The 22453-nt window shown below is 43.4% G+C and overlaps 1 protein-coding gene across 1 annotated transcript in view; it reads left to right on the plus strand.

Moving 5' to 3' along the window:
- Positions 1–22453, plus strand: part of VIPR2 (vasoactive intestinal peptide receptor 2) — a 193191-nt gene that overhangs the window by 147140 nt on the left and 23598 nt on the right. Inside the window, 1 exon segment of the mRNA XM_073629924.1 lies at positions 20582–20679. Within this exon segment, the coding sequence (XP_073486025.1) occupies positions 20582–20679 (98 nt within the window).

The following is a 22453-nucleotide window of genomic DNA, read 5'->3' on the forward strand; positions in this document are numbered from 1 at the left end:
TGGAACTTTATTCATAAAATTAAGTCATGTTAGATCACTTCATTCTGGTCCCTTTTGCAGGTATAGCTATGTAAAACATAAAAAATAAGTGTATATACTGTTTAAAGTACACAAGCAAATGTGACAGTTAGCAATCCCGGCATTCCAGGGATGTTACTGTTTTTTGAAACCAATAAATTGATGGGTTTAGTTCCACTTTATGATTTACTGCTGTTCAGGGGCTCTGGGCTTCAGCAAAATAGCAGCCTCCAGCAAGAAGAAACAGGAACAATGCTGGAGGCAATTTACAGCACACACTAATTTTGGTAGCATAATTATTAATGTGAAATGTATGTTTCTTGCTAAAGAACATTATTTTTTATCAAGTTGTTAAGGGTAAAGTTCCACTTTAATATTTTACTTATTTCACGCACTAACAATTTTGAAAATATATAGTATATCTCCAATTCTATTGCATAGTTCAGGTCATAGGGTAGGCATGCCTGAAGTTGCTGTATTATTCTTTAATAAGGATGAGTCGAACAACCCCCGGTTTGGTTCGCACCAGAACATCCGAACAGGCAAAAAATTTGATCGAACCCCATAAAGACTATGGGACACGAACATGAAAAATAAAAAGTGCTCATTTTAAAAACTTATATGAAAGTTATTGTTATAAAAAAGTGTTTGGGGACCCAGGTCCTGCCCCAGGGGACATGTATCAATGCAAAAAAAAGTTTTTAAAATGGCCGTTTTTTCAGGAGCAGTGATTTTAATAATGCTTAAAGTGAAACAATAAAAATAAAATATTCCTTTAAATATTGTGCCTGGGGGGTGTCTACCACCCAGCAAAATGTACCACAGCAAAATGACATTTCTAAAGGAAAAAAGTTATTTAAAACTGATCGCGGCTGTAATGAATTGTCGGTTCTCGGCAACATGGATAAAACTCATTGAAAAAAATGCATGAGAACCCCGAACCAAAAATTAAAAAAAAAATTGCATGGGGGTCCCCCCAAAATCCATACCAGGCCCTTCAGGTCTGGTATCGAAATTAAGGGAAACCCTGCACCAACTTTAAAAAAAAATGGTGTAGGGGTCCCCCCAAAATCCATACCAGACCTGAGGTCTGGTATGGGTTTTAAGGGGAACCCTGCACCAAATTTTTTTTAAAAATGGCGTAGGGGTCCCCCAAAATCCATACCAGACCCTTATCCTAGCACGCAACCAGGCAGGCCACAGGAAAAGAGGGGGAGATGAGAGAGCACCCCCCCTCCTGTACCAGGCCACATGTCCTCAACATGGGGAGGGTGCTTTGGAGTAGCCCCCAAAGCTCCTTATCCCCATGTTGATGCTGGGTGACAGCTCTTCTATAGCTGAGGGCGGGGCCACTCAGTGACGTAAACAGGTGACCCCGCCTTCCTCTGATGTCACAAGTGTTGTGGGGATGAGGCGCTTGTCCCCATCAACATGGGGACAAGGTGCTTTGGGGGGCTATTCCAAAGCACCCTCCTCATGTTGAGGGCATGTGGCCTGGTACGGTTCAGGAGGGGGAGCTTTCTCGTCCCCCCTCTTTTCCTGCAGCCTGCCAGGTTGCGTGCTCATGTAAGGGTCTGGTATGCATTTTGGGGGGGACCCCTATGCCATTTTTCTAAAAATTTTGGCACAGGGTTCCCCTTAAAATCAATACCAGACCTGAAGGGTCTATTGGCTTTAATCCATTGAGCCTGTACTTGAATTAAAATAATGGTTTACTGTTTCCTGTAATGAAAAAGCCTCCTGATCATCTACATGGACTCCAGGACTGTATTCAGAAATCATGTTAAAATAGGTGTATATAGGTGTATAGATGACCTTATATATAGCTTCCTCCCCTTCTGTAATCAACTGTGCTATTTTATCCTTATTGTAAAACTTACAAAAGCAAATATTATCTGCTGGAAGCAGCACGCTGCGTGATTTATTGATTGAGCAACCGCTGGAACTTACAACCTTTGAGATGCATGGTTACTCCAGAATCTTTCAATTCATCTAGCCAAGCCCCTTCAAATTCTAATACTGTATTTATCCATAAGCAGTCAGACTAAGCAAAAATAAAGGGACATGCGAAATATTACATTGTGGGGCCCACTATTGTTTTTCTATAGACTTGAACACTGACCTGCGAATCCCATACTGTACAGTGCCTTGAAAAGTATTCATACCCCTTAAAATTTTCCACATTTTGTCATGTAACAACCAAAAACGTAAATATTGGGATTTTATGTGATAGTCCAACACAAAGTGCCACATAATTGTGAAGTGGAAGGAAAATAATAAATGGTTTTCAAACTTTTTTACAAATAAATATCTGAAAAGTCTGGCATGCGTTTGTATTCAGCCCCCTTTATTCTGATACCCCTAACTAAAATCTAGTGGAACCAATTGCCCTCAAAAGTCACCTAATTAGTAAATAGAGTCCACCTGTGTGTAATTTAATCTCAACATAAATACAGCTGTTCTGTGAAGCCCTCAGTAGTTTGATTGAGAACCTTAGTGAACAAACAGCATCATAAAGGACAATGAACACACCAGACAGGTCAGGGATAAAGTTGTGGAGAAGTTTAAAGCAGGGTTAGGTTTTAAAAAAATATCCCAAGCTTTGAACATCTCACAAAGAACTGTTCAATCCATCATCCGAAAATAGAAAGGGTATGACACAACTGCAAACCTACCAAGATATGGCCGTCCACCTAAACTGACAGGCCGGGCAAGGAGAGCATTAATCAGAGAAGCAGCCAAAGGGCCCATGGTAACTCTGGAGGAGCTGCAGAGATCCACAGCTCAGGTGGAAGAATCTGTCTTTTGGCCTTTGACATAAAACGCTGTGTGGCGGAAAACTAACACTGCAGATCACCCTGAATACACCATCCCCACCATAAAACATGGTGGTGGCAGCATTATGTTGTGGGGATGCTTTTCTTCAGCAGGGACAGGGAAGCTGGTCACGGTTGATGGGAGGATGCATGTAGCCAAATACAGGCCAATCTTAGAAGAAAACCTGTTAGATTCTGCAAAAGACTTGAGACTATGATGGAAGTTCACCTTCCAGCAAGACAACGACCATAAACATACAGCCAGAGATACAATGGAATGGTTTAGATAAAAGCATATGCGTGTGTTAAAATGGCCCAGTCAAAGTCCAGACCTAAATCTAATTGAGAATCTGTGGCAAGACTTGAAAATTGCTGTTCACAGACACTCTCCATCCAATCTGACAGAGCTTAAGCTATTTTGCAAAGAAGAATGGGGAAAAATTTTACTCTCTAGATGTGCAAAGCTGGTAGAGACATCCCCAAAAAGGCTTGCAGCTGTAATTGCAGCGAAAGGTGGTTCTACAAAGTATTGACACAGGGGGGATGAATACAAATGCACGCCACACGTTTTACATATTTATTTGTAAAAAAGTTTTCAAAACTATTTATCATTTTCCTTCTACTTCATAATTATGTGCCACTTTATGTTAGTCTATCAGAAAAAAATCCCAATAAAATACATTTACATTTTTGGTTGTAACATGACATAATGTGGAAAATTTCAAGGGTTATGAATACTTTTTTAAGGCACTGTAAATGCAGCCTTTCTGAAATAAATGTAGCGAAAGGTGGCAGAATTCGGCGCCAGTCACTTCACAATCTATTCCCTGAGACTCCAGCTTGAGTAAAGCTTCACTCCAGCTTGAGTATAACTTCCTGCATTCCAGCTCCAGACCTTGACCAGGCCTAACCTTCAAACACATGGCCCTCCCTAGTCATCAGACCTAGGAGGTTAGCAGCACCGACAGCACTCCTCCCCTGGCCTGAGCCTGGGGTAAAGATATCGCCTCACAGTTAACCTAAATACTTTATATCCTTCTCCAGCATGCACCAGTGGTAGCAAAACTCCTAGTGGTTCACCCCTGGGAGAGGGGCACAAATATGTATACTCTAGCTATTGTCATTCCCCTTTCTAAAACCAGAAACCAGAGACATAGGCTGATAATGGTCAGGAGTAAGCAAAATAGCTGGAGTTAGGCAAATCAGCACCATCTATGAATTTAAGTATTAGCTATTTACAGTAAGACTGTACTAAATTTGATGAAACACCCCTGCCTAGGGCAGAGTGGCTACACAAGTAAAACAATATACAAATATATTAATGTACCTTTTGTGCCATCTGCTAATATCAGGGTGTCTTATGATGTTATGACATGTCTGAATCTTTAGTTATGACAGAAGATGCAGTCAGAAAAATTCACGATTTAGCTCTATGTGCCCAATGTTTTGCAGTCAAGAGAACAACTGATTTTTATGTGGCGACCTAAAGTGACAAATACGCCTCTCTCTCTAGGCTCTCCGCCAGGAATTTTTAAAATGTTGACTGGTGTGTCTCCTGTACTCAAACAAAATAGAGGTGACTTTCTCTTTCCAATACAAAGATCTCATTTTTTACTCATGCCTCTGGAAACGAGTTGTTCTTGCCATAAGTTATGATAGTTTTATGCTTTTGTAAGCATTTTCATTTGTTCCTCCTAAAAACACAAAAGGCATTTGTTATAAGTATACCTGTCACATTAAATAGCCTAACTAATAATGTACCTCTATAATGTTTTCTTTTCTTTAGATTTAATTTAAAGTTGAAGTGTAGGCACACAGCTAAGTAGACATGTCATGTACGTAGTGAATGATGAGAGGGGTTCTTTTGTCCTGTCCAACATCCCTGGTAGTGGCAATAGGGAATGTAAAGGCACAGAGTGATATGAGTGTTGCAGGCAGTAGAGGATCTGTACAGTTGTCAGGTGCGTGGACCAGACGACTGTGGACCAGTAGAAAGGAAACAGATGTAAGAACGCTGTGCTATCTGAACGGGCAACAAGAATGTAGCCAAGACACAAGCCAAGGTGGGTAGCAATTAGGTCACAGGGCACCAAATTGGAAAACAGAAACAGAGTTGGAGACACAAACTGAGGTTGGAAACAAACAAGCAGCAAGGTACCAAATCAAAAGATAAAACAGCATTTGGGATACAAGCTGAGGTTGGCAACAGCCAAGCAGCAAGGTATAAATTCAGGAGACTGAATCAATGTAAAGGATACAGGCTAACATTGGTAACAGCCAAGCAGACAAAGGTACAAGGCAGTAAGCGGAGTCAAAATAATTAGGCCAAGGTCACAACAGGAAAGCTAAGGTCTAGAGGCAGGTCAGCAGTTGTTTGGCTCAGACACCAGTGCCAAGCATGCACACATGTATATTCAAGGCACTAATGTATGTTCGGCGGTCATTCTGTGTACAGGGCCACACGCTATAGTATGTATACACACATGTGCTCATGCTGGTTTTCTTTTGCTGGATGAAACCTTACAACACTGGACCTTCCTTACAACACAGTTAAAATGTGTATGTTTGATCTATTTTAGCTGCTGGTTAATATAAATGATTGTTCAGTAAGTGTTCAGACACCCCACCAGATACCATGCAGAGGGCCTAGAAATAAACTGGCATAGTGGACATGGATTTGGTGCTTTGATACCTCAAGACACCACACAGAAAAATCAGGAAGCAGATACAAGGACCAAGACAACTTATGATGTCACAAATGATACTGCTTTCCATTGGCCAAACAAAAGTGCCTGAAACCTGAAAACACATGGAAACATTTTAAAAATGAATGTTCGTGCAAAAAAAATACACCAAAAAAAAAAAAAAAAAGCTTCAAAACCCTGAAAACAATAATTCTCCAATGTGAATGGGGATTAGTTTTAGTTACACAGCGCAACACAAATACTAATGTAGCCATACCCCTGTAGGGGTTGCTGAATGTTGTGGTTCACCCGTCACCCTGCCCAGCCCGGCATCCATCTCGCAGGGAGAGAACAGTCCATAAGCTTTGGGGTTTTTTTGTATTTTATTGAGGGGATTGAACTTGGATGGGAATAGGAAACTATGGGATGCCCAGAATAATTCAGCGAAACATGCTTGGGACTACTATATAAACTCCTGTAAATACACTTCAGTCTTCTCTCCAGCTCATCTCTTGCTTAAGACCTCTTTGCCTTCACTACTCCAGCACTTCACTTGCTGCAGACCGTTACTCCTCTAGCACTTCAATTGCTACATACCGTTTCTCCTCCAGCACTTCACTTGCTGCAGACCGTTACTCTTTCAGAGTAGCTAGCACCACATGGTTAGGCCTTACACTAACTCAACCAGGCCTCAGTGAATTGCCTTTTGCAGGCAGGGACTGCAGGCCCCTATAGTGTAGAAAATATAAAGTTCTTGGTGCTAACTGTCCTCTTCCCAGCTACTGATCCCAGATAGCTTTCTTCAGGCCCTGCCAACCAGCCTGGCTGCAATGACCTCTCTCCACTGCCCTTCCCACAGTCCACTCCTCTGGTTCTGCACCCATCTCAAACTGCAAACTCCCAGTTCTCTCAGGCATTCCTCCCCAGTCCTCCCAACTGTGCTTCACTCACCAGCCCTCCAGGCTGTGACCAGTTGTCCTCCCTGGAGTCTCTTAGCAGTGTTCTCTCCCACTGTCCTCTCCTTGCTCTCCCAGGATCTCTATTCTCCTCCTGGATGCACCCGAGCCCCGCCCAAGGTCACCCTCCAGACTGGGAAGCTTCCTGTGGGCCCCGACAGCCTCCACACTCTCTCAGTCCAGCTCTTCCACCTGTCAACTCCTCCCTGGCTGGGCTGATCCCTGGGTACTTAAGGAGGACTGCCCCCTGCCAATCCAAGTTAGGGATTGGTCAAGGCTCCCCAAAATACCCCAGGCAGCTCCACCTCTCCTCTCCTCCTCTCTTTCTAGCTCCTTCTAGAAAGAAGAGGGAGATGACAGTGATGCTACCTGTGAGTCACCCAGCCCTGCTCTGAGCCACTCCCAGTCCAGAATCAAAACAAACAAGCCTAGCCACCAGCTAGGCCTACCCAAATTTTCATATAGAAAAATATTTTCCTATAGAAAAATCCTCACTCTAGTACCTACCTTACTAGAGGGTGCTACACTAACAAGCAGCTCATATGTTCCATGTATATTACTGCAGTTGTGAAAACTGAAGACAGGTTGAAATCAATATTTAGAAAGCCACAAATTAGAAGCCAAGCAGCTGTTTTTTATTACATTAAATATTTAATTTAGTGTATTTTCTGTTTTAATTCTTTTTTTTTTTTTTTGAAAATACTTTTTATTACGTTTTTGTGGAAAGAAAAGAAAAAGAGAAGAGAAAAAAAATAAATAAATAGGAAATTACAGAATAAAGCCTTTGGGCATACCCTGGCTTAAACAAGACACAATATAACAGTCCTATAAGTTATAATATATGTAATGTAATTGCTACAACCTAACTGCTCGTGCTATCAATTTGAATGGATATTGGGAAGGATAATGGGTCATGTATTGTAGGTGACCACTTCAGGGAGGGGTGCCTAGGTTGGGAGAAACGCACCTAGGCGTACCAACATATCGGCAAATTTAGGTCATCAGCGCTACAAGGCATTTGGTAAAAGTAAGCAAACAAAGGGATCTAGATCTTATTGTGTCACGTTTGATATGTCTGAATCTAACCACACTTGGCAAATTTTGTCATACTTGGCTGGGCAGCATCTAGCAAGATAAGCCGCTTCGTTAATGGCAACGCTGAGTTGATCGATTTCCATGAATTCAAGGTGGTTACCTCTGGTTGTTTCCATTTTAGGAGTAAAGCCTTCCTAACATAAAATAATAGGAGTCCTATTAGAATTCTGGTTGCTTGGCAGTGGGCCAGGGGGCCGACCAGACCCAGCAGGCAGAACGACACTTTCAGGGGAACATGGATCATGAGCAGAGTTTCTATGAATTTTGTGACCTCCGTCCAAAAGGACTGGATCTTGGGACAGGACCATAACATATGGTTGAATTCAGCTTCAGCTATACCACATTTCCAACAGTTGGAGGAGGAATTTGGGTAAATTTTGGATAGCCTCTGAGGTGACAAGTAAACCCTGTGGATCATTTTAAATTGCATCAACCGATCTCTTACGGAGATAAGTTGTAGAAAAGGATACTCCCAGGCATCTTCCCAGTCCTCTGAGTCAAGATCAGGGATCACGCCTTGCCATTTAGAGAACAAATCCTCCAGACCAAAGTGAACTGAGGGTAACAAGGCCTTGTAAATGGTAGAGGTGGGTTTGAGCAGAGGGACTTTCCCCAATGTGGACTCAAGGTTGGACTGTAGGAGAAGCACTGGGGTGGATCCAAATTGGGTAGTGAAGGCGTGAATTGTCGATTAGTAAGCCCAAATTTCTCCTTAAAGGTATCAAAGGATATCAGGGAGCTGCTAGTACAGATTTGCTACAGTTTTTTTATACCTCTGGCAGCTCAGAACCCTGGGTCCGGGACAGATTGAAACTCTGGCAAATGTGGGTTGAACCACAGGGGGGTGTCTGAAGACCTTGTAGTTTACATACCACTAATTGCCAAGCCCTGATCACCGCCTTCATGGAGAATGTGAGAGGAGAGGGGCCCTAACATCTCTATGTAGAGCATTTCTTAGCACCTCCTATGAACCGAGGTGCGCGGCTTCAAGCACTACAGCAGCATTGGTGTCGTCTGTGGCTATCCAGTTATGGGCGTGGGATAATAGTATAGCAAAGAAATATTTCTGAAGATCCGGACAGGCTAGACCACCCTCTGTCCAGGGCCTTTTAAATATAGATTTATTTATTCTAGGGGGGCTAGACTTCCACAGAGAGGAGCTTATAGTGGAGTCAAAGTTTTGAAAGAAAGATTTGGGGATCCAAATTGGAGAGTGCCTCAGAGCATAAAGAAATACTGGGAGGAATTTCATTTTGAGTAGGATTACCCTGCCTATAGGGGATAATGGCAGGTTATTCCAGGCACAAAGTTTTAGTTTGAGTTGGGTGAGTAAGGGGTATAGATTTAATTTAGCAAAGTCGGAGACTCTAGGGGTAATGTCAATGCCCAAATATTTGACAGAGGACCAGGTCAGGGAGACATAGGGGTCTGCATAAAGATTTGCCTGAGGGTCAATAGGGAGTGCTTGAGATTTGTTCCAATTGACTCTCAGCCCAGATAATTCGGAAAATTCAGAAATAATGTTCAGAGCAGCACGGAGGGAAGGTCCCGGGCCATTGAGAAAATGCATGAGGTCATCCGCGTATAGAGCGAGTTTTTCAGTGATAGAGCCGACCTTAATGCCTTTTACTGAGTCTGAGTTCCTGAGGGCCGTAGCCAGGGGTTCCATAACCAGGGCAAACAAAAATGGGGAGAGGGGACACCCCTGCCTAGTACTTCTCTCTACTGGGAAGGGATCAGACAGCAGGCCCTCTAATTTAACTTTCGCTATTGGGGATTTGTATAATATGTCTATCCACTTGCAAAAGGAGGGACCGAATCCAAATGTCTGTAGGACTGTTTTTATGTATTGCCAGATTACCGTATCAAAGGCTTTTTCAATATCTAATGCAACCATTACACGGGTTTGGGAATGAGGATTTGGGAGCTGCAGATGAGTGAAAAGTCTTTGCAGATTAATGTCGGTGGATTTTCCTGGCATGAACCCAGTTTGATCGGTGTCAACCAGTTCAGGCAGGACTCTGACCAACCTAGTGGCGAGGACCTTGGACAGAATTTTTAGGTCGTAGTTTAATAGAGAAATGGGCCTGTAGGAGGGACAGTGTTTGAGATCTTTGCCCGGTTTAGGGATGAGTATAATGTGGGCACCGTGCATAGTGGGAGGTAAGGAGTTAACTTCTAAGCTGTGGGAGAAAAGTAACTGAAGCTTGAGGGCTATAAGCTTGGTGTAAGGTAAGCTTTTGTTCCAGTCACCCGGGAGGCCATCTGATCCAGGGGTTTTGGAGGGGGGGAGTGAGGTGATGACCAACTCTATCTTATGGGTTGTTATTGGGGCCTCTAGAGCCTCGACCTCTGCGGCTGGCAGGCTGGGGAGCTGTAATTTTTGTAGTGCTGAGTCAATAGTCTGGTGATATATGTTTCTAAAGAAGGCAAGAAATTTGTGGAGGATTGCGTCAGTGTCAGTGACATTGGTCCTGGTCTCCGACAACAATTCGGGGATTATAGTTTGGAGATGCGGGTTGGCCACCAGATTGACTAGCAGGCGGCCATTTTTGTCGCCTGATTCAAATATTTTACCGGACAGTAAGCGTTAGTGAGGTATAATGTAGAGCTATATTCCTCCTGGCTTGGGCTAGTTGTAGATAATTGGATGGTGCGGGATGCTCAGCAGAGGAAGAAGAAACATCTGTCTCCACACCCTCTAATCTAGAGGTTTCAGCAGCACAATCAGATCTGGTAGCTTTAATGGCCGAAATGTAAGAGCCTCGGGCCGTGGCCTTGTACGCATCCCACACCACCCCAGGGGAAGCTGTGTCCGTGTTGTGAGACCAGTAGTCTTCTAGTTGTGGAGATATGAGTTCAGCTACACTGTCATTGTTAATCCATCTGGGAGCTAGCCTCCAGGTGCTTGGTTATTTCCGTCTACCCAACCTGAGGCATACTTCAAGCGGAGAGTGGTCAGAGTCCCGCTGGGAGATACGAGGCCCTTTACAGAGGACTTTAGAGAGTACTGAGGTACTACCAAAAGCAAAGTCTTTTCTGGAGCCAGTTTTATGCGTTGTGGACAGATGTGAAAAAACTTTGGAGTTAGTATGTTTCCATGTCCATAGCTCAGTGAAGGTGTCCTCCCATTGAGTGAGATCAAGAGGAAACAGTGCGCTGGGGGTTATAGGAATCTAGGGCTGGGTCTAGGATTGAATTGAAGTCCCCAGCAAAGATGATATGTGTAGAGGGGAGCGGAGCTAGTTTCTCGCTAATGGAGAAAAGTAGGGTGGTATCTGCAGAAGGGGGAAAATAAACATTTGCAAAAGCCCAAAGAACTGAATGGAGTTCCAGTAATAAAATGATATATCTGCCATTGGGGTCCGAAATCACTCTCTCAACTTTACACGGTAGGGCTTTATTTGTTGCGATTGCGACTCCTCTTGCATAGGTCGAGTATGTGGCATGAAAGGCCTGCCTCACCCAAGATCTACGCAGAGCCAATATCAGACTTCCCACGAGATGAGTCTCCTGTAGAAATAGGATATGTGGCTTGTGGGACCCTAAGAATTTGAACATTAAGGAATGTTTAAATTTATCATTCAGGCCTCGTATGTTCAAGGAAACCAGTTTAACATCAGACATAGCCATTGTACAATAACTTCAGATAGTTAGTGAAGACCATCTTTAAAACTTTCAGTGATGACCCCAGAAAAAAACTCCCCCAGCGGATTGTGATGCAGATAAGGAGATGAAATAAAGATAAACATGACAGTGTAATCAGAAAACCGAGCAGTTATAACCTTAGTAAAAAAAACTCCCTACTACTTAGCCAATACCCCAACATAACCAGGCTTGTCGTTTAATCCCTAAACTTTAATACCAACAGAAATTGCCTACGTGAGGCTCAAAGTTCCAGGGAAGTTCCATGATGAACAGCAGGCGAGGGTGAGGAAACGTGTGTCTCATCACATCCAGTAGGAAACCGGATATTCCGTAGATTGTCATCGGGAAGGTGTGTTGGTTTATCTTACTGTAGCTCCATTTAGCTAGGATCAGGTAAGAACAGGAGCGTACATCGCCCCCAAATAGGGGAGTGAGCTGCACCAGACACCCACCATGGGAGGGACCCACGGTGAGACCCCAGGAGCAACAGGAGTCAGCAAATGGAAGGTCAGCCTACCCCCCATTGCAGGTACATGCCCAGAGGACATCCGTTGCAGTCCCACTAGGTGGTCACAGGGATGGAGGAGGATAGTAGACAGCTGGGTAGATGAGTCCCCCTACATGACCCCTCCACGGAAGAACAGCATCTCACCACACGTTGTAATATGCTGAGTTAAACCAACAGCTATGAAACATAAACAAACAGACCTTGGAACAAAAAACAACAGCCAGGATGGTAGATTGGAGAATAAGCACTAGAGTTACTGCAAAGGTAGTAGCCAGGTGTCTGCTTCATCGGGGGATTCAAAATACTTCACCGAACCGCCACGTTGAACTCGCAGGCGACTTGGGTGGAGCATGGAGTATTTGATATCGGAGTCGTCTTCCGACATCAGTGAAAGTTTTGCAACGCCTTTGTAAGTCCGCGGCGAAGTCAGGATAAAGATGCACCACTGTATGCTCAAAGGGGAGGATGGGATGTTTGCAGGCCTCATGGAGGATGCGATCATGGTCTCTGTAATTGAGAAACCTCACTAAGAAGGGCCTCGGTGGAGCCCCAGGGGTTCCCCAGCCAGTTGGGACTCTATGGGCCCTTTCCACCATGTAGGTTGGGGGGACCTCGGTCAGGTTAAGAATGTGTTAAAGAATGCTTCCGCAAACTCAGCTGGGTGGTCCCCCTTCACCCCCTCCGGGAGACCCAGGACCCTCTGGAGGTGATTTTCCGCTTCATCAGATTTAGCCACCAGGGATTGAATGGTGCGCTGCAGTGTGTGGAGGGCATTGTCATGGCGGGCAGTGAGGTCCTCTGTAACAAAGATTTGTGACTCAGTCTCAGAAAGTCTGCCCCTGAATTTGTCCAAATCAGCCCTGACGAGGTTACATTCCTCAGCTAGGTGATCGATGCGACCCAGTAAGGAGGTTCTACTCTGTTCTATGGCCTCGAGGATGACAGTGGTGTCACTTGTTTGAGGTGGAGAGGCCGATGGGTTCTCTGCCTGCTCCATGTCTGCTAACAGTGCTTTAAACTGATCTAGAATAGCACTGGGACACTGGGCAGGCTGTGCAAGTGCCTTTTTGTTCGCTGTTTTGCCCTTTGAAGGCATGAGCAGGCGATCTAAGGTTTTGCAGGTTTTAGTGCAGGATGGTGGTTATGTCCCCTTTAAGAGTTTGTGGTTTGTAGAGAGGGAGGTTTTCATGCAGGGGCAGCAGACACCTCTAACTGGTGCAATGCTGTGTTCCCACACTGAGGCCTATTGGAGCCGGCTGACAGCTCCCAGGTGCTGCACTTATCAGTCCCCATCAGAGATACTGTCACTGGGGTAGGAGTATGGGACAGCCGTTCTACAAATGGATCACGGCACCCGGCCGAGGAGGATGCAGCAGGCCCTGTGGGCCTCAAGATGGCAGCGGGCTGTGGATGAGAGGAGCCAGCCATTTGGGACCTCCCAGGAACCCCTTGTGCTGGGCACCCAATCGACCTCCACTGGAGACGCTGCCACAGGTGGGTGAATGTTGGGCGACCGCCCATCCTGTGGATCGCGGCACCTGAGTGTGGAGGGTTCCGGAGGCTCCGTAGGCCTCAAAATGGCGGCGGGTCTCAGATGTGTGGAGAGGGCCGCGGGCCACATAACTACACAGCCGGTCGACCAGGCTCCAAAATTCAGGCTGGGGCTAAGGCAGGGAATGCCCAGGGACAGGCGGGGCAGTTTTTAAGGCTCACCGGGGTGTACTGTGGATAGGATGGCAGTGGATTATGTCAGGATAAGCAGAGCTTTTCGCTAGCACGTCTTCCTCGGCTCACATCTGGACACGCTCCCCCCTGTTTTCATGTTTAGATGTAAGGGGGGACACTGATGCAAAATAATATTGTAAAAATATTATTGTAAAAAATAATTTTAAAAATGTAATAATAAAAACGAAAAACTACTGACACCGTCCATGTGCCCTACTAACATGTCCTCTTCGAAGTGGGAGGGGGGGACTGAGTCTTTGGCCCGGGTGAAAGAATGTCTAGCTTCGCCACTGTCTGGAATTGTACCTCTCCCACACTGCACTATACAAGATAACAGAACACTTACTAAGCTGTGACAAACAGTTCTCGGTTTCTGTTTGTGATAGCTAGCCAGCGCGGTGGGCACTCAGACAGCCAATCACATCAAATGTGATCGGGAAGATGCCTCTGCCTTGTGTTGTCTACACCCACTTCAAGGACCCCTGGGAGTTGGCAGCAAGCTGATCAAATTAACATACAAATGTATTAAAAAAAAAACTGTAAAGTTTACTGTTACAAAATGATTGTTGGAAGCTTACTTTTGTGGGATTACTGAGATACAAGACAGCTGGAAAATATTTATACTAGGAAAAGCACCTTCATTTAAAGCAGACATTACAGTCATATGCAAGGTCTGTTCATTAGGTCAGGGCCCTTCTTCCCCCCATCCTAAAAATTACTAAATAAGGACAAAAATGTACCTGTATGGAAAAAAGTTAAGCTGGCCATAGACGTTTTCTTTTTTTGTTCAGACAGTGGGTTGATGGAAAAAATAACACATTCCCCTATCCACACAAACAAGGTGGATGGAGTACATGTACAGTTTACAAGAACCAGTTCTTCTGATAGTGGACTTTACTGGCACACACAGAATCCAATTTTGTGTGAGACAGAATCCAATCCAGCTAGGTCTATAAAGACATGGATGAGGCAGTTTGGGGTGGGGAAACTTGACTGCCTGCACCTCAACCCGATAGAACACCTTTGAAATGAATTCTTGTCCAACATCAGTGCCTGACCTCACAAATGCGCTTCTGGAAGAATGGTCAAACATTCCCATAGATACACTGCTAAACCTTGTGGACAGCCTTCCCAGAAGAGTTGGAGCTGTTATACTGTATCAGCAAAAGGTGGGCCAAATCAATATTGAACCCTACAGACTAATGCCGTGCACACACGGTTGGACTTTTCAGCAACAAAAGTCCGACGGCCTGTCCGACAGACTTTCGACAGACTTTTGGTGGACTTTCTAATGAATGGACTTGTCTACAAATGATCACACAAAAGTCCGACAGATTCGTATGTGATGACGTACACCGGACTAAAATAAGGAAGTTGATAGCCAGTAGCCAATAGCTGCCCTAGCGTCGGTTTTTGTCCATCGGACTAGCATACAGACGAGCGGATTTCTGGGTTCGGCGGAGTTAAGATGTAAAGATTTGAAGCATGTTCCAAATCTAAAGTCCGTCAGATTTGTGACTGGAAAAGTGAAGTCCACACACAATCGGATTGTCCGCCAGATTTGGTCCGTCGGACCAGTCCGGTTGAAAAGTCCGACTGTGTGTACGCTGCATAAGACTGGGATGCCATTAATGTGAGTGTAAAGACAGGCACCCCAATACATTTGGTAATATAGTGTACTTCAGTTATGCCAAATAGTATATGATGATGATGTAATGGTAGAAATCCATGTGGTATAGTCTCGCTGGCCCGTGGGAGAACAACCAGCCCTGGGATAGATTATCTTGCCCTTTGGAACCAATAGTTGTCTGCCTACCATGTGATGCATTAGGTTTAGTACTTTTTAAATACTGACTGTACTTCAGCTATGCCAAATAGTATATGATGATGATGTAATGGTAGAAATCCATGTGGTATAGTCTCGCTGGCCCGTGGGAGAACAACCAGCCGTGGGATAGATTATTTTGCCCTTTGGAACCAATAGTTGTCTGCCTATCATGTGATGCATTAGGTTTAGTACTTTTTAAATACTGACTCAAAACAATATTTAGATCAGGGATTTCAACTTCGTTGCTGAATCTTTGTACTAGGTCAGTGACTCCCAGGCAACTAGTTTATAGCAACTTTGTTGAAAATAAATTTACCAGAAACGACTTGTAACCAAGTTTTTGTAAACTTTCGCCTCTTCAGCTGCCAAAGCCACCCCTTTTGTAGAGGAAACACCAAAGGAGGTTTGTTATTAAGCTGACACATCTATAAATGTCAATCTGCTGTGCTCAGTGGTTCATCCTGTTGACCCCTTCAACATTACTGTGTCCTGTATTGATGTAGTGTTGGTGGAAGGAACCAAAGCACACAGCAGGGAACTCAGGAGATCAACACTACCAGAAATGTCGATTTCATAAGAGACTTCAGCAGATTTCTCTTCTTTAAGTGGCATTTGGTGGCATGGATGAGGTGTGCATTTACAATCTTCTTTACAAGTTAGCTTTCATTTCAAAATGTATTTTAGCTACATACTCACTTTAAGAAGTGGCAGCCAACATGGTACCTCCCCAGTACAGGTTTTCTTTAAAGCCTATCTTCAGGATAAGGAAAAGAAAACAAAATATCCTTTGCATTTTAAGGATTTAATGCTTGTTTACATCTAGGGTACTGGAAAAAGCTATTTTACTCCCCTACATGCCAGTTTGTTGCCATGGGCTCTGCATTGTACTTGATGATGTCAGAGGACCTGCAACCACCTTAGCATAGGGACTGTGAGAACCGATCTAGTAGTGTAGGGGGAGCCTCTGGAAGTGGAGGATTGGGTGCCTTTCCAGTATCATATACCCAAACAAGCCAATTTTTAGCTTTCAGTGCTGTCGCACTTTTAATGGCAATTGCGCCCTCATGCAACACTGTGCCCAAAACTAATTTTTTATTAGAAAATAGATAGAGCTTTCTTTTGGCGGTGTTTAGTCACAACTGGGTTTTTATTTGTTGCTAAACAAATAAAAAAAGATTAAAAATGTTTCTATGATAAAATTTTGTAAACAAGTATTTTTTCTCCTTCACTGATGTGCGCTGATGAGGCTGCACTCATGGGCAGTGGCACTGATAGGCTGCACTGATGGGCATTGATGGGCACTCTTATCTGGTGGAACTGATGGGCACTGTTGAGGAGCCACTGATGAGGCTGCACTGATATGTGGCACTGATGGGCACTGATGAGGCTACACTGATAGGCATCACTGATGGGCACTGATAGGCGGCACTAATAGGTGGCACTGATAGGCAGCACTGATGAACACTGACAGGCATCACTGATGGACACTGATAGACAGCACTGATTGGCCCTGACAGGCATCACTGATGGACACTGAAGGGCAGCCCTGATGGGGCTGCACTGATAATCAGGGCAGTGATGATCTCTGCCCTGATTATTAGTGTAGATGTCCCCTGTGTGGATTGCCGCTTATCTGCTTTCCTCTCCTTATGCGCTGTCAACGTGAAGAGGGGACTTCTGACAACTGCTGAATCTTGCGTACACTGTGATCCGCTTTGATTGGACACAGTTGATCACATGATAATGGGCCACTGTGCTTGGCTCTCTACCCCAATCTGTGATCATCTGTGTCCAAAGGATACAGCGATCACTGAGCACTCCCGATGCACACCCTGGGGGAGCGCGGTTAGGCAGGGTTCTGCGAAGACATCAATAGATGCCCTCCTGGAAATGTGCGACGGCACAGTAGCCATCATTTGGCTATAGTGGGGTTGGGAAGAGGTTAAAGCGGAACTAAACACTTGTAAGTTTTATAGCCAAGGAAGCTGCCATATTAGCCTCTGATCTGCAGTTGTCATGGTGCTGCACATGTGATCAGTTACAGGACCAGCTATTTAATGGTTTGACAGTCTGATTGAGAGCACAACCAATGTGACAGTTGTCATTCGTTGCATGCCTTGAATGTAACTGTTCTGGGAAATCGTTAAATTGTTGGGTTTATTTTCACTATAATATCCTGCAATATAAAATAACATCTAAAAAAGTCTGCAGTTACTCAAAGGAAAATATCGAATTTCCTGTGCTGTCAAGAGTACTTTTACATATGTATTTTTGAATATTATAGCTACTTGCTCACACAAAGCAGGTTTTTGTTGTAGGCCTTTGAGGTGCCCGCTTGTAGTTTTACAAGAGGGAGTATTGTCTTCTATCATGCATTAACCTGATACAAGTTCAATCCCTTTGTTTATGTCACATAGTGATAGATTTCACCATTAACCTAAAATATCCACAGCATGGGCTACAAATATACACATTTTACTTTTCCTTCTCAGTCTGTCATTGAGCAATATATCTACCAGTGACATATGAGAAGAAAATTATATTTTGTCACAGACAAACGAGGGAGGTTTAATATAGTGTTTATTCATATGAGGAGAAACTACAGGATTTGATGGAGCCTAATTACACTTTATAAACATCACACAAGACGAGGCGCCAAGCTTGTTTAATCAGGGCACTAAGCAGAAAATACAGAAGCTTGATATAAAAGTGTATGGTAATCTTGCTGCAATCACTCTGACATGAGAAATGGATTGTCCGGACATCCAGTGCCCTAAATGCAATGCTGCCATCCTAAGAATGTTCTGAAATAAATATGGAGATTCCATTCTAATAATAACATGGCTGATTACTGTTTGTAGTCTGAAAACTGAACTCCAGCAAGACAGAAAGCTGTTTCCTGGTTTATATATTAAGGAACTGCATGTCATGTCAGTGAGTGATATACATTTTCCTGAGAATCACATAATACAGCTAATAGGGATACTTAGGAGGAAGTACACTTTTGCAAATTCTTCTGGTAACATTCTTAAATGTTTAAGTTGAAATATCCTGTAGCTCCGTATATACAAACCAACTGTCACTTACTTACTTTTTCAGCTGCAGGTTATAAGCTGATGAAAAAATAAATTTTGATAGTTTATTCACACACGTCTGAAAATACATAGGTATCGTGGACAACAGGGGTATTGAATTAAAATTGACAGAGGTCCTGTCAAGAAAATGTTCATACCTCTTACAGAGGTCGGAATCGCATGTTTGTGCGATGCCTCAGAGCCTTGGAATATTGGAGGGCGGTCCTAGCTACTAATTACTTGCCAGTTCACTTGAAAACCTAGACAGTTCCTGCTATCGCCCTCCATCCGGTGCTGATGTGCCTCCCACTCTCCAGTCTGCAGTGAGAATCATAGCAGAAGAGGGTGGGGAAAAAGCTAGCTCCCAAATTGCGCGACCATGATGGTCTGGATAGAACAGTGACCGGTGGCAGATCCGAAACGTGGTCCGCCATTTAGTGATGCCTGGTGTACACATTAACCACTTCAATATTGGGGATTTTCACCCCCTTCCTGCCCTGGCCAATTTTCAGTTTTCAGCGCTGTAACATTTTGAATGACAGTTGCGCGGTCATGCAACACTGTACCCAAATGAAATTTATAGTTTTTCATTTATCATTTTTTTCCCCACAAATAGAGCTTTCTTATGGTGGTAATTGATCATCTCTGCAGTTTTTATTTTGTTGCGCTATAAATAAAAAAAGAGCAACAATTTTGAAAAAAACACAATATTTTTTACTTTTTGCTACACTAAATATCCCAATTTTTAAAAAACAAATGTTTTCCTCAGTTTAGGCTAATATTTATTCTTCTACATATTTTTGGTAAAAAAAAATGGCATTATGCGTATATTGATTGGTTTGTGCAAAAGTTATAGAGCCTACAAAATAGGTTATTTAATTATGGCATTTTTATTATTTATTTTTTACTAGTAATGGCAGTGATCTGCGATTTTTATCGTGACTGTGACATTGCTGCAGACACATCGGACGCTTTTGACACTATTTTGGGACCAATGACATTTATACAGCGATCAGTGCTATAAAAATGCACTGATTACTGTGTAAATGTCACTGGCAGGGAAGGAGTTAACACTAGGGGTGATCAAGGGGTTAAATGTGTTACCTAGGGAGTGATTCTAACTGTGGGGAGAGGGGACTGACTAGGGGAGGAGACCGACCAGTGTTCCTATATACTAGGAACACACAATCTGTCTCCTCTCCCCTGACAGGATGTGGATCTGTGTGTTTACAAAAAAGTAAGACTTAAATTCTTCTTTCTGCCCTCACACTGCAGTGCTCTGTGCTGGCAGAGCTAAGTAACAGCCACACCCCTCATCACAAGTGTCCTCACACAGACTTGTATTGCATTGTAGGGGAGGGCATACATCTGACCAGTTCTTTTACATTATTGATAGCACTGGGTCTATCTGTGGTGCATATTGGACTGCAGTCAGATTTGGTCTCCACTGCAGTGCTGTAACAGGAACGTAGAGGTAAGTCTATAAAAATGGTAGTTTTTAGTACAAAGTTTATATAACTGTGTATGGTTTTCTGTGACTTTTCTTGGGTTTTAAATATGGATTGCCAGCTATTACACTTCTCAGGTGCTTGCTGATGGTGAATGCAAATTTGAGATGAGCCTAGAAACAGCAAGCCTTAACCCTTTAATGCCATCTCCCAACTGTCCTTTAAGTGGGCCTTATTGCTCGGGAGGCCGTGTGGCTTCTGTATCATGTGACCACTGTGATTGAATCTCACAGCGGTCAAATGATTGGGAGCCTGTGCCACTGGCTTCTTATCAGAAACCTTAACCAAGAGCTGTCAGCAACAGCTTGGTCATTGTGGTGGGAGCATGCAGTGAGTGCACTCTCAGCACACAACCACTTGCCGCAATGCATGTTTATGAGCAGCAGTTGGGTTTTAAAGCCTACCTTTCTTGCCACCTCATATATTTGTTACATGGTAAGCAAAAAGGAAAATAATTGATTTTTGTTGGAATTTCAGCTCATGCAGTAATGTATGATCACACAGGGGTTGGGGATTCTTGACACATAACCCGTACTGGTTTTAATGCAGAATCCCCATTGGATCCAGCGATCACCCAGAGACAGATAGCCTATGACTATAGCAGCAATTACAGCCAGTCAGCAGAACTGTAAAATAGCACTTCTGAACTGTTGTTCAATTAATGTAAATTCATGTAGGTGCATGTAAGTACCATACTCATTTATTTTCATTTTATTTGCAGCTGTCTTTTTACATCATAGTGAAAGCTATCTATACGTTTGGTCACAGTGCTTCGCTTATAGCACTCACAATAGGAAGTGCAATTCTTTGTTTATTTAGGTACGTAGACTTGCATGTTTTATCGTAATTTGCCTCTCTTATTCACTGCAATGAATTTCTTGACAAGAGTAAAACTTCTCAAAATTCTCTAGATGTTCACAAAAATGTCAGGGAAATGATGCACTTTAAGATGTTTGTTTTTAATTGCTGCTCATAGAGAGCACTAAAGTTAGAGTAGACCTGATGACCAGGCAGAGGTACGTGATGTACTTCTGTGTGTAAAATTCCTATACAAAACACTAATTTAGCATTTCTTCACTTACTTGCAGCTTTGGCCTTTTAATTCCCCATAGTTATATTTTAGAAGGTGGGACTATAGGTGGGACTATAGGAGGCCACTACCTTTCATTTTTTCATCAGGAACACATTTCTCTGCCAGTAATTTTCTTCAAACAGTCCTTGAAAGCTTTACCGAACACAAATAAAATTGATATGAGAACATTTTAATTAAAAGTGTCAGTGTGGATTCCTGTTGGATAGACTCTGTTTCTTTTTGTGTTTAATCTGATGCCAATGTTTGTTTTTCAAATTTAATATGAAAAAGCTGTGATTTCTGTTGTGGGACAATATTAGTCTGCACTGAATTATCGTGACCTTCAAGGGTGAAATGAGAGAGCATTGCTAGGAGGTAATCACCCTAGGCAAGTTAACAATTAAATATTTTACACCAACTGAGCATCATCAAAATTAGCAGTTAAGTTCTTTTGCTTTTGACCTGAAAAGCCTTTCCATGTAACACATGTCCTTTTGGGCAACAAAACTAGGACAGTATTATGAAAGTGTATGTATCGCCAAAAGCTTTTTGTTTGGGTGGACAGAGTAGAGAAGGGTTAGGATCCATGTCAATCTTATATTGCTGAACACATATACAGTATATCACAAAAGTAAGTACACCCCTCTCATTTTTGTAAATATTTTATTATATCTTTTCATGTGACAACATTGAAGAAATGACACTTTGCTACAATGTAAAGTAGTGAGTGTACAGCTTGTATAACAGTGTAAATTTGCTGTCCCCTCAAAATAACTCAACACACAGCCATTAATGTCTAAACCACTGCCAACAAAAGTGAGCACACTACTAAGTGAAAATGTTCAAATTAGGCCCAATTAGCCATTTTTCCTACCCCGGTGTCATATGACTCGTTAGTGTTACAAGGTCTCCGTGTGAATGGGGAGCAGGTGTGTTAAATTTGGTGTTATCGCCCTCACTCTCTCATACTGGTCACTGGAAGTTCAACATGGCACCTCATGGCAAAGAACTCCCTGAGGGTCTGAAACAAAGAATTGCTGCTCTACATAAAGATGGCCTAGGCTATAAGAAGATTGCCAAGACCCTGAAACTGAGCTGCAGCATGGTGGCCAAGACCATACAGCAGTTTAACAGGACAGGTTCCATTCAGAACAGGCCTCGCCATGGTCGTCCAAAGAAGTTGAGTGCACGTGCTCAGCGTCATGTCCAGAGGTTGTCTTTGGGAAATAAATGTATGAGTGCCGCCAGCATTGCTGCAGAGGTTGAAGGGGTGGCGGGTCAGCCTGTCAGTGCTCAGACCATACGCTGCACACTGCATCAAATTGGTCTGCATGGCTGTCTTCCCAGAAGAAAACATCTTCTAAAGATGATGCACAAGAAAGCCAACAAAACAGTTTGCTGAAGTCAAGCAGACTAAGGACATGGATTACCGAAACCATGTCCTGTGGTCTGATGAGACCAAGATAAACTTATTTGGTTCAGATGGTGTCAAGTGTGTATGGCGGCAACCAGGTGAGGAGT

The sequence above is a fragment of the Aquarana catesbeiana genome, linkage group LG05 (assembly GCF_042186555.1).
Source record: "Aquarana catesbeiana isolate 2022-GZ linkage group LG05, ASM4218655v1, whole genome shotgun sequence".
Lineage (NCBI taxonomy): Eukaryota > Metazoa > Chordata > Amphibia > Anura > Ranidae > Aquarana > Aquarana catesbeiana.